The sequence below is a fragment of the Coregonus lavaretus genome (assembly GCF_964263955.1).
Source record: "Coregonus lavaretus genome assembly, chromosome: 12".
NCBI lineage: Eukaryota > Metazoa > Chordata > Actinopteri > Salmoniformes > Salmonidae > Coregonus > Coregonus lavaretus.
Genome location: NC_139999.1, coordinates 53,409,897 through 53,422,631, shown reverse-complemented (window position 1 = coordinate 53,422,631; position 12,735 = coordinate 53,409,897). Strand labels below are relative to the sequence as shown.

The 12,735-nt window shown below is 41.0% G+C and overlaps 2 protein-coding genes across 9 annotated transcripts in view; one reads left to right on the top strand and one right to left on the bottom strand.

Moving 5' to 3' along the window:
- The window catches only part of LOC311137966 (beta-1,3-galactosyl-O-glycosyl-glycoprotein beta-1,6-N-acetylglucosaminyltransferase 7-like), a 57,208-nt gene that overhangs the window by 8,883 nt on the left and 35,590 nt on the right, over positions 1–12,735 (top strand). For 5 of the 8 annotated variants that reach the window (XM_084172604.1, XM_084172606.1, XM_084172607.1 and 2 more), the window contains one exon: positions 7,541–8,087. The exons of the other annotated variants lie outside the window; for them this stretch is intronic. In XM_084172604.1, coding sequence (XP_084028730.1) covers positions 7,541–7,779 — 239 coding nt within the window. In that variant the 3' untranslated portion in view covers positions 7,780–8,087. Of the gene's footprint in view, positions 1–7,540; positions 8,088–12,735 lie in introns of those variants that run through there. 8 annotated transcript variants of the gene reach the window in all.
- Positions 1–12,735, bottom strand: part of LOC311137967 (replication termination factor 2-like) — a 43,455-nt gene that overhangs the window by 16,535 nt on the left and 14,185 nt on the right. The window contains exon 5 of the mRNA XM_084172611.1: positions 12,493–12,571. Within this exon, the coding sequence (XP_084028737.1) occupies positions 12,493–12,571 (79 nt within the window). The remainder of the gene's footprint in view (positions 1–12,492; positions 12,572–12,735) is intronic.

Sequence of the window (12,735 nt, the reverse complement as noted above, 5' to 3'; positions counted from 1 at the left end):
TGCACACACCTTTTCAGTTCTGCCCACACATTTTCTATAGGATTGAGGTCAGGGCTTTGTGATGGCCACTCCAATACCTTGACTTTGTTGTTCTTAAGCCATTTTACCACAACTTTGGAAGTATGCTTGGGGTATTGTCCATGTGGAAGACCCATTTGAGACCAAGCTTTAACCTCCTGACTGATGTCTTGAGATATTGCTTCAATATATCCACATCATTTTCCTTCCTCATGATGCCATCTATTTTGTAAAGTGCACCAGTCCCTCCTGCAGCAAAGCACCCCCACAGCATGATGCTGCCACCCCGTGCTTCACGGTTGGGATGATGTTCTTCGGCTTGCAAGCAACCCCCTTTTTCCTCTAAACATAACGATGGTCATTATGGCCAAACAGTTCATCAGACCAGAGGACATTTCTCCAAAAAGTAAGATCTTTGTCCCCATGTGCAGTTGCAAACCGTAGTCTGGCTTTTTTAATGGAGGTTTTGGAGCAGTGGCTTCTTCCTTGCTGAGCGGCCTTTCAGGTTATGTCGATATAGGACTCGTTTTACTGTGGATATAGATACTTTTGTACCGGTTTCCTCCAGCATCTTCACAAGGTCCTTTGCTGTTGTTATGGGATTGATTTGCACTTTTCGCACCAAAGTACGGTCATCTCTAGGAGACAGAACGAGTCTCCTTCCTGAGCAGTATGACGGCTGCGTGGTCCCATGGTGTTTATACTTGCGTACTATTGTTTGTACATATGAATGTGGTACCTTCAGGCGTTTGGAAATTGCTCCCAAGGATGAACCTGACTTGGAGGTCTACAATTTATTTTCTGAGGTCTTGGATGATTTCTTTTGATTTACCCATATTGTCTAGCAGAGAGGCACTGAGTTTGAAGGTAGGCCTTGAAATACATCCACAGGTACACCTCCAATTGACTCAAATGATGTCAATTAGCCTATCAGAAGCTTCTAAAGCCATGACATCATTTTCTGGAATTTTCCAAGCTGTTTAAAGGCACAGTCAACTTAGTGTATGTAAACTTCTGACCCTCTGGAATTGTGATACAGTGAATTATAAGTGAAATAATCTGTCTGTAAACAATTGTTGGAAAAAATGACTTGTGTCATGCACAAAGTAGATGTCCTAACCGACTTGCCAAAACTATAGTTTGTTAACAAGACATTTGTGGAGTGATTGAAAAACAAGTTAATGACTCCAACCTAAGTGTATGTAAACTTCCGACTTCAACTGTAACTCCAAGAGTCCTATTTATTATATAATTTACAAGAATTAGATACAGTTAAACATTTTGTCCCAAAATATATATATTTTTTATAAATTAGTATATTTGAGTTTAAACATAATTTTGTTGTAATATTTGTTCTGTCTTTTCTGGAGCATTAAACTGAAATTTTAAAAATAGCATTTTTTTTAATAGATTATTTCATTTTTCAAATAACCGAAAGTTAGAGGTTGTAATCTGAATAAATGGAAAAAGGCCCCTCTTAAACATGGGGTGAGCCATTCTTACTAATCTGCTGGAGAATCAGTTCTGATTTAAGAATAGCTTCCGTATGACTGAATCCTTTAGTGAGAGGTCTAATGCTTTAATATTTAATAATTTCTGCCCTCCGAATTCATATTCATTATATAAATAGGCCTGTTTAATGTTGTCTGCCTTGCCATTCCAAAAACAATTTAATATATTTTGCTCAAAAGTCGCTAGGTGTAGGCAAAGCCATAAGTGAAGACACTTGCCAGCATGCGCTGAGTACACCCGGCCTTGTGAATGTTGACCTGTTTAAAGGTCTTACTCACATCAGCTACGGAGAGTCTGATCACACAGTCGTTCGGAACAGCTGGTGCTCTCATGCATGCTTCAGTGTTGCTTGCCTTGAAGCATTTAGCTCGTCTGGGCAGCTCGCAGCTGGGATTCCCTCTGTAATTCGTAATAATTTGCAAGCCCTACCACATCCGGCGAGTGTCAGAGCAAACTGATATGTGAAACGTATTAATGCCAAAATAACAGGCAAAAAAAGATATACACTACCGTTCAAAAGTTTGGAGTCACTTAAAATATCAAATGGATCAAAAATACAGTATAGACATTGTTAATGTTGTAAATGGCTATTGTAGCTGGAAACAGCTGATTTTTAATGGAATAACTACATCGGCGTACAGAGGCCCATTATCAGTAACCAACAGTCCTGTGTTCCAATGGCACGTTGTGTTTGCTAATCCAAGTTTATCATTTTAAAAGGCTAATTGATCATTAGAAAATCATTTTGCAATTATGTTAGCACAGCTGAAAACTTTTGTGCTGATTAAAGAAGCAATAAAACTGGCCTTCTTGAGACTAGTTGAGTATCTGGAGCATCAGCAATTGTGGGTTCGATTACAGGCTCAAAATGGCCAGAAATGAACTTTTCTGAAACTCGTCAGTCTATTCTTGTTCTGAGAAATGAAGGCTATTCCATGCGAGAAATTGCCAAGAACCTGAAGATCTAGTACAACGCTGTGTACTACTCCCTTCACATAACAGCGCAAACTGGCTCTAACCAGAATAGAAAGAGGAGTGGGAGGCCCCGGTGCACAACTGAGCAAGAGGACAAATACACATTAGTGTCTAGTTTCAACTGGCAGCTTCATTAAATAGTACCCGCAAAACACCAGTTTCAATGTCAACAGTGAAGAGGTGACTCCGGGATGCTGACCATCTAGGCAGAGTTGCAAAGAAAAAGCCATATCTCAGACTGGCCAATAAAAAGAAAAGATTAAGATGGGCAGTCAGATATTCCCAGTCTATGCTACAAAACCAACTGTCTAAGAGGTTTTAAAAATAGGTTATATTTGACTAAATGTTCCATGACATACACTAAGGCATTGTTGGCAGAATAGATGGAATTCAGTTCAATGCATGATTAATATAATTCACCAATACATTTATTGGTAGTCCAAAAAATATTGCTATCAGGTTGTAAAATCACAGCTGGCCTGGTACATTGTTTGCTGCCTCCATTCGGGATGCCAATACAATCAAACTATCAAGGGCAATGATCACAAGTCAGTCATAACTTGGCTAATAGGCTAGCGTATCTATTTATGTAGCAAGCTAAAAACACAGAGCCTAACATTAGCTAGATAGCTAGCTGCTAGGAGGATGTCATGTCATGCCATGCCATTGGAGGAGTAGGTGAGTGAGTGGCTTTTTCCCCTCATATAGTTTTTCAGTGGCTACACACAGCTAGAGATGCAGGTGTCATTTGGTTAGCTAGCAAGAATTTGAACAACTTATCCAGTTAGCATATCTCTTGCGTTTGCAAATTCACTCTGCCTATCTACAGTTCTCTGATTTCAGAGAACTCTCGTCTGAGTGTGCCAGAGCGCAGAACTGATTAATTAAAAAACATGCAACACCTGCTGAATATGACCTCGACAGTAAATGTAGGCAAAAAAAAGTAAGTTAGTCAAGAATGCTCTAGATAACATGTAAACAGCCTAACCAGCTCTGCTACAGCGAATAAAATGGTCAGAGTGAGGGGTTCTCTCATTTGTGTCTGGAAGTAGCTAGCTAGCTAGCAAGCAAGCTAGCCAACGTTAGCCAGTTAGCTTGGACACTAGGTTGGGACAAGCATGCATTGGCAGGCAAGCTGCAGAAGGACGAGGAGGCTACAATTCCCCATCGTTTATCAGTGGAATTTTGAGGGCCAACTAGCTGAAAAAGTTAGAAAGGGTTTATCTAACGTTAATTCGTTAGATTTTAGCTCATCTTGCTCTGGCTACCATTAGCTGCTGATCTTGTTGATGTGCATAACTGAGGGAGAGAGCCCCTACCTTTTCATGGTTGTTTGATCAATAGGACTGAAGTTCCCAAATGTAAGAGGACTCCCATGGTGTTTATATAGTTGCAGAAATCCATTCAGGTGTATTTTGTGGCTTTTGGCAAATGTGTTTTACTGATCTAAAGTTGCGCTTTTGCAACTGCCTGTCAACACAGTCCAGTTAAAAGTGAATGATGGCAAGCCCATGTGGCAAATAGCTTGTTTGTATAAAGGCCTACTGTAGCTCTGATTGGCTATAGCACACCGGTCTGTGTAGACTCCGGTCCTGGACAAGACAGATGTTTTTATTTACTGCAGTGTCTATTAATTGTCCAAATGTAAGGCCGATTTTTCACTCTATAGCGCTAAAGATTTTTCACAAATGCCTTAGTATTTTCATGTAATTCCCAAACATTTTAAGAATTTATGAAAATGTGAAAATGACCATATTTAAGTGGTCGCTTCTCAGAAAATGTTTTAAAAAGTGTCATTCTTCCTATGGGTGTAAATGAACAGTTTTAATAAGATTGCATGTTGCTAAAATGCTGTCGGTTCCACTTTAAATGCAACAATATTTCACATACAGTACCAGTCAAAAGTTTGAACACACCTACTCATTCAAGGGTTTGTCTTTATTTTGACTATTTTATACATTGTAGAATAATAGTGATGACATCAACACTATGAAATAGCACATATGGAATCATGTAGTAACCAAAAAAGTGTCAAACAAATCAAAATATATTTAATAGTAGCCACCCTTTGCATTGATGACAGCTTTGCACACTCTTGGCATGCTCTCAACCAGCTTCATGAGGTAGTCACCTGGAATGCATGAAGGAGTTCCCACATATGCTGAGCTCTTGTTGGCTGCTTTTCCTTCACTCTGCGGTCCAACTCATCCCAAACCATCTCAACTGGTTTGAGGTTGGGTGATTGTGGAGGCCAGGTCATCTGATGCAGCACTCCATCACTCTCCTTTGTCAAATAGCCCTTACAGGTGTGTTTTGGGTCATTGTCCTGTTGAATAACAAATGATAGTCCCACTAAGCGCAAACCAGATGGGTTGGCTTATCGCTGCAGAATGTTGTGGTAACCAGCATGGCTAAGTGTGCCTTGAATTCTAAATAAATCACAGACAGTGTCACCAGCAAAGCACCCACACACCATCACACCTCCATGCTTCGTGGTGGGAACCGCATGTTGAGATCATCTGTTTACCTACTCTGTGTCTCACAAAGACAGCGGTTAGAACCAAAAATCTCAAAATGTTGATTCATCAGACCAAAGGACAGATTTCCACCGGTCTAATGTCCATTGCTCGTGTTCCTTGGCCCAAACAAGTCTCTTCTTCTTCTTATTGGTGTCCTTTAGTAGTGTTTTTTTGCAGCAATTTGACCATGAAGGCCTGATTCACGCAGTCTCTGAACAGTTGATGTTGAGATGTGTGTTACTTGAACTCTGTGAAGCATTTATTTGGGCTGCAATCTGAGGTGCAGTTAACTCTAATGAACTTAACCTCTGCAACAGAGGAAACTCTGGGTCTTCCTTTCCTATGGCGGTCCTCATGAGAGCCAGTTTCATCATAGCGGTTGATAGTTTTTGCGACTGCACTTGAAGAAACTTTCAAAGTTCTTGATATTTTTCATTTTGACCGACCTTCATGTCTTAAAGTAATGATGGACTGTCGCTTCTCTTTGCTTATTTGAGCTGTTCTTGCCATAATATGGACTTGGTCTTTTACCAAATAGGGCTATCTTCTGTATACCACCCTTACCTTGTCACAGCACAACTGATTGGCTCAAACGGATTAAAGGAGGAAAGAAATTCCACAAATTAACTTTTAACAAGGCACACCTGTTAAATCGAAATGCATTCCAGGTGACAACCTCATGAAGCTGGTTGAGAGAATGCCGAGTGTGCAAAGCTGTCATCAATGCAAAAGGTGGCTACTTTGAAGAATCTCAAATAAAATATATTTTGATTTGTTTGACACTTTTTGGTTACTACATGATTCCATGTGTTATTTCATAGTTTTGATGTCTTCACTATTATTCTACAATGCAGAAAATAGTAAAAATAAAGAAAAACCCTAAAATTAGTAAGTGTGTCCAAACTTATGACTGGTACTGTACATAAGTTATTTTCAAAAGAGATGGCTAACAAAAGCAAGCGCTCTGCAATATTTTTTTTTTTTTTAAAACAGTTCCACTCACCAGATGATGATAATTTGAAACGTAACTTCTTGTTGAAAGTTATTCATGAAAAGGTAGACGCTAACAAATTAGCAATAACATCCTCTTTGATAAGACCTGCTGCAGCTGCTGGAAACTAGCCGACAACAAAAGCTAGCTAGCCAGACCGTGGGGAAACTACTGCTTGCTATTGTGCAGTGACCTGTTGGCCTGCAAGAAGGCAGATGTTTCATTACGTTTTTGTAAAAACGGTCCCACCCATTGTCAAAATGTTAAATCGGTTGATTCCACTGTCACTCTAAAATGTTGACCTAATACAGTTGAATGGCAGATGCCTTTATCTAGCTTCTGATGGCCTAGCCAATGGCTGATTTAGCTAGCTAGATTTATCTCCCCAGAGACCAGCAAAGAAAAATCCTGGTTGGAATTTTTTTTTTCTCTTCAGTGTTAACCCTTTCCAACAAAAACTGAAGAGATTAAAATCAGAACATCATTGAAAATAATAATATAATTATTATTATTTTATAAATCCTTAGTCCTTCTCTGAAGGCGTAAAAGGCCCAATGTTCCCCACTGTGTTTGGGTTAGTAATAATTTGTAGAGTGGCTCTATTTTGCCTCAGCTTGCATTTTTTCACTATTCTGAATGTCTAAAGAATCCATATGTTGTGGTGATTTGATAAAATTACAATCATGTCATTAATTGGACTCGCACTTTTCTGTCCTCGGTTTTGATTCAGTCTCGGACCCCTTGTCCCCCCTCCGGTCTTGGTCTTGACTCGGACTCGATTTGCTCCGGTCTTGAACCGGTCTCGCTTTAGGTGGTCTTCGATCATAACATTGGTAGACGGTGTGGTCTACAGCTTTTCATGAGGTACTCTACCTCAGGCGAGCAAAACCTTGACACTTCCTTAATATTAGATATTGCGCACCAGCTGTTATTGACAAATAGACAGACCACCACCCCTAGTCTTACCGGAGGTAGCTGTTCGGTCTTGCCGATGCACGGAAAACCCAGCCAACTGTATATTATTCAGCCACCACTCGGTGAAACATAAGCTATTACAATTTTTAATGTCCCGTTGGTAGGATAGTCTCAAATGGAGCTCATCCAGTTTATTCTCCAGTGATTGCACGTTGGCCAATAGGACAGATGGTAGAGGCAGGTTACCCACTCTCCGACGAATTCTCACAAGGCACCCGGATCTGCGGCCTCTGTATCTCCATCTCCTCTTCATGAGAATGACGGGGATTTGGGCCTGGTCCAGCAGTAAATCCTTCGCATCAGTAAATCCTCACCTCGTCCAGTTCGAGGTGAGTAGTCGCTGTTTTGATATCCAGAAGCTCTTTTCGGTCATAAGAGACTGTAGCAGAAACATTATGTACCAAAAAAGTTACAATGCGAAAAACACAAAAAAATAGCACAATTGGTAAAATGGCAGCCGGCACCATTATTTGAGCAACAGCAGTTGATAGAATTTGACACTGATCTGAATCTCATCTTTATGTCTTTTCTGCTACACGTCTTTCCGCAGGCCGCTATGTTAGGGACATCTGCATCTATGGTCTGGAGGATTTGCAGTGGATCATCGACAGAAACAGCATGTTTGCCAACAAGTTTGAGAGCAAGGCCTTCCCAGAAGCTTTGGACTGCCTGGAGCAGTGGCACAGGGACAAGGTCCTGCAGCAAGCGATGGTTCCCATCCAGTCATGGTGGCAACTTGCCACGCAAGGCAATACCACCTCTCTTTTCAACGCCACGGTAGGACTTTGACGAGGTTGTGGGGTTCGTCCTGACCAAAATGGATGTAGTTCTCCAATAGACTTGTTGGTTATCGTATCACTTCAGAGGGCTGTACTAAAGTGTGCTGCTAGGGCCTTGATGCATTTCAGTTGGTACGTTTAGCTCAAATCTCGAGAATGGATAAGCAATCAAAAGCAAAAAAGCTGAACAACAATTATCTAACATTCTTCTCCATTCGTAGGAAAGTGTTTGCGAGGTAAGCAGGGAAGACTTGTTATTGACATATCTTAGTTGTCCTGAAACGCTTTGCGGTAAAAATAGGCTTGTTGTATCACTAAGAGGCACAGTGGCTGACGCAACCATAATCACTATAGAATTCACAGGTCTCCCCCCGCGTCACACAAGGCCCTTTAATGACCTGTTGTGCACTTTGACAACAGAAACACATAGGCCACTGTCCCAAAGACATTTGTCAACCTTTACAGGCAAAAGCATTAGACAGCTCTGTGGACATGGTTGCTTAGATGTGTGGTAACTTGAATATTGCCATTTCAAAAACTATGTTAAGAATAATGTATTTAAAGTAAACTATTATATTGTGTGACTGCCTATTGCAAATAAAGTGGCACTCATTTTATGACAGCTCTGTTATGTTGTAAATGTGCAAGTCGCTCTGGATAAGAGCGTCTGCTAAATGATGTAAATGTAAACATGAGTTAATGCTGCCACTTCAGATTACTCTGACGTTTTTTTTCTTGTACTGTACTCAATGATTTATGAAAACTTGCCTGATGGGTCGATGTTCTCACTGTGGTTTCAGTATTGTTTAATACGTTTTATATACACACTTTATTATAATTATTAGAATACTTATGAAATGCAATGGTAAGCTCGTTTTCCTTATCCTCCAACCCCATTCGATGAGGAAATGAAAAACACACAAAAGCTCTGACCAAGGCCTTGAGGCCGATACGTAAAGCTAAATAAAGAGCAGTGATACTAGCAAGAGCAGTGTGCGGGTTTCTTCTTTTTTTTTTCTCTTGTCTGTGATTGTTAAAAGATAAAAATGTGCATGTGCTAATCATGACTCGTTAACATTGTTTCCTATTTGTTTTGCAACTATTACAAAAATAGATTACTAATGATTTAAAAAAAGGTGCATCTGAAAATGTCCTACTGTTCTTTGATAATTTAAACTACTGCTAAACGATACCCTCTGAGCTTAGTACTGGCAAAGTACAACCGTATAATAAGCCAAATAGGCCTAAACATTTGCACTGACATTAAATACTGTTACATCGTGTATGTTGTCAATTTAAGAGAGCAGGGTCCAATAAATGTGGATTAGGAAGAGGCAGTTAAGGTCTTCAAACTGCCACTTTGACATCTAACCATATTTCAATTGATTTCAAGAGATTTAACATATTAAATTATTAAGGGCTTGAAAGTGGACATCGTACAGCATGCACTTTTTACCCAAAACATGTTTGTTGTTGGTTCACTGTAAAGGAAATGTAGCTATTCACTGAAATTCCCAAATGCTTTGAATACATTGAACATTTGTTATACATTCACTTGGTCTTAAGTTAGCTTGATCTTTGCTTCGCTTCATGAGCAAAGGGTTGTTGATACGATTTGCACAAACAAATCGTACCATCACATGCAGTGCAAATGGACAAGGCACTTGGATCTGTTCCCCCTTGAGAGGTAGCAAGGGAGATTCCCACGAGCGGACAACCACAACAATGCTGCTCTCACGCTCTGCTGGAGTCAGAGGTGACCTTTTGTGCTGCTTGCTCTCCCGATACCACAGTAGTCTCGAAAACTCGACCTTAGGCAACACAGTGACTAGGGTCTGGTTTCAATAATGTACTCTTTTGACATTGAAGAACTATGCCACTGCCTACGTCTCTACTTTATCCGCTTGAATAAAATACAAAATAGAAGCTAGCAAGATGGAGATCACATAGGCAGTGATGTAGTTTCTCTACGCCAAACGAGTCCATAATTGAAAATCAGACCCTAGTCACTGTGTGGCCTAGGGTCGGGTTTGAGACTAATACCACAGCAGCACCTGTTTCCCATCATCTGGCAGCTTCCTCATATAGCCTGGCTCAGCTTCTGGTCAGCTGGCAGGAGGCATCATGGGATTGAGAATAATGACAGGCACAGAGCTGGGGGTTATCTGGTTTCCATGACACCGAGGAGGGCTTTTACTGTCGTACAGTTACAGCTCATCGATTTTTCGGAGGCCATCTGCTGTTTCGCAATAGGATTTTGTGTCCTACTTTTCCTATCACTTTCTTACCTAAAAATAGAACATGTAACCAATAAAATGCGACAACAAAGTGCGGCAGGCATGGTGAATGGGGCACCATGGTACTTTTCTATGTGCACGATGGCAAACAGATACGGAAGCTCCCACCTTTTATTTACTTTCCTTTGCTAAACCACACATGCTGTATCGTTTAGTAATTTAAAAACAGGGAAATTCGTATCTCCATATCAAGGCAAATTATTGATGCAATAACAGAGATGGACCTGTGGCCAACTCCATGAAACTCAAAGGAACCAAACAAGTCAAAAACAGCAGACCAGAGGGTTAATCATTCACACGAGCACAAACAGCCAACTGGTTCACAGTTAGCACATTAAGAACCCCCCCCCCCCACCCCCACCTCTATCTACCTGTCTGACAACAGTCCAGGGACACACTGTCCTAAAGGTTGATTAATCTACAGTAGAAGAGACAGCACCACCCTCCATTAGCAAACTATCTAAAGTGCCTCAAATGTTACCTCCCTAATGTCAAAATACAAATGACTGACTATAATAGCAGGTTGTGTGTAACAAAGGAAAACGTGGGGACAGGGTAGTTACTGATTCAATAATAAGAGGGTAGGTTTGCATACAGAACATTCCAATATCTTCTTTTAGTACACAGAAACACACACTGAAGGAGGCTTGGACTGAAACACCTGTGAAAACGCTTTTCCCACTGCTGCTGCTAGAGGAGGAAAACAAAGATATTGGAGTCCATCTACTTTATGAGAGCATATCCTCTTTTCTTTCAACTGTTTATTGGTTTTACCAACCAAAAAAAAAGTTGAGACCGGGGTGGTACCTTGTTTCATTACAAGGTTACTAATTTGACAAATGTAGCACACAGCGTGTTGAATGGATGTTGTGTGTGTTTTACAGTGCATTTTTCCACATTGTTACGTTACAGCCATATTTTTTTAATGTTCCTCAATCTACACAAAATACCCCATAATGACAAAGCGAAAACAGGTTGTTAAACATTTTTGCAAATGTGTCCAAAATAAAACAGAAATACCTTATTTACATAAGAATTCAGACCCTTTGCTATGAGACTCAAAATTGAGCTCAGGTGCACCCTGTTTCCATTGATCATCCTTGACATGTTTCTACAACTTGATTGGAGTTCACCTGTGGTAAATTCAATTGATTGGACATGATTTGGAAAGGCACACACCGGTCTATATAAGGTCCCACCGTTGACAGTGCATGTCAAGAGCAAAAACCAGGCCATGAGGTCAAAGGAATTGTCCGTAGATCTCCGAGACAGGATTGTGTCGAGGAACAGATCTGGGGAAGGGTACCAAAACATTTCTGCAGCATTGAAAGTCCCCAAGAACACAGTGGCCTCCATCATTCTTAAATGGAAGAAGTTTGGAACCACTAAGACTCTTACTAGAGCTGGCCGCCCGGCCAAACTGAGCAATCGGGGGAGAAGGGCCTTGTTCAGGGAGGTGACCAAGAACCTGTCGGTCAATCTGACAGAGCTCCAGAGTTCCTCTGTGGAGATGGGAGAACCTTCCAGAAGGACAACCATCTCTGCAGCACTCCACCAATCAGGCCTTTATGGTAGAGTGGCCAGACTGAAGCCACTCCTCAGTAAAAGGCACATGACAACCCCCTTGGAGTTTGCCAAAAGGCACCTAAAGGACTCTCAGACCATGAGAAACAACATTCTCTGGTCTGATGAAACCAAGATTGAAATCTGAATGTCAAGTTTCACGTCTGGAGGAAACATGGCACCATCCCTACGGTGAAGCATGGTGGTGGCAGCATCATGCTGTGGGGATGTTTTTCAGCAACAGGGACTGGGAGATAAGTCAGGATCGAGCGAAAGATGAATGGAGCAAAGTACAGAGAGATCCTTGATAAAAACCTGCTCCAGAGCGCTCAGGACTTCAGACTGGGTCGACGGTTCACCTTCCAACAGAACAACGGTCCTAAGCTCACAGCCAAGCCAACGCAGGAGTGGCTTCGGGACAAGTCTCTGAATGTCATTGAGTGGCCCAGACAGAGCCCAGACTTGAACCCGATCTCTGGAGAGACCTGAAAATAGCCGTGCAGCGATGCTCCACATCCATTCTGACAGAGCTTGAGAGGATCTGCCGAGAAAAATGGGAGAAACTCCCCAAATACAGGTGTGCCAAGCTTGTAACGTCATACCCAATCGAGGCTGTAATCTCTGTCAAAGGTGCTTCAACAGATTACTGAGTAAAGGGTCTGAATACTTATCTAAATGTGATTTAAGCAAACATTTCAAAAAAATTATAAAGTGCTTTGTCATTATGGGATATTGTGTGTAGATTGATGAGGGGGAAAAAACAATTTAATCAATTTTAGAATAAGGCTGTAATGTAACAAAATCTGGGAAAAGGGAAGGGGACTGAATACTTTCAGAATGCACTTTATATATGCATGTCCTACCTTGTGGCAGATCTCAGTCTTGACTTCTTTCATGGCCCGGTCTGAAAACACACAGCCACAGGTCTGCAGGAAACAGAACCTGAGAGAAACAAGATCACATAAGGTTTAGGTTTAAAGTTGTGATGGAACACCTCTATTGTAAGGACAAATATAGGGCTAACACCAGTACATGAAAAAACCCTACCATAGGAATTATTACCCTCGTTTATCACAACTTTTGTATTTAGCAATGGTGATATTTTA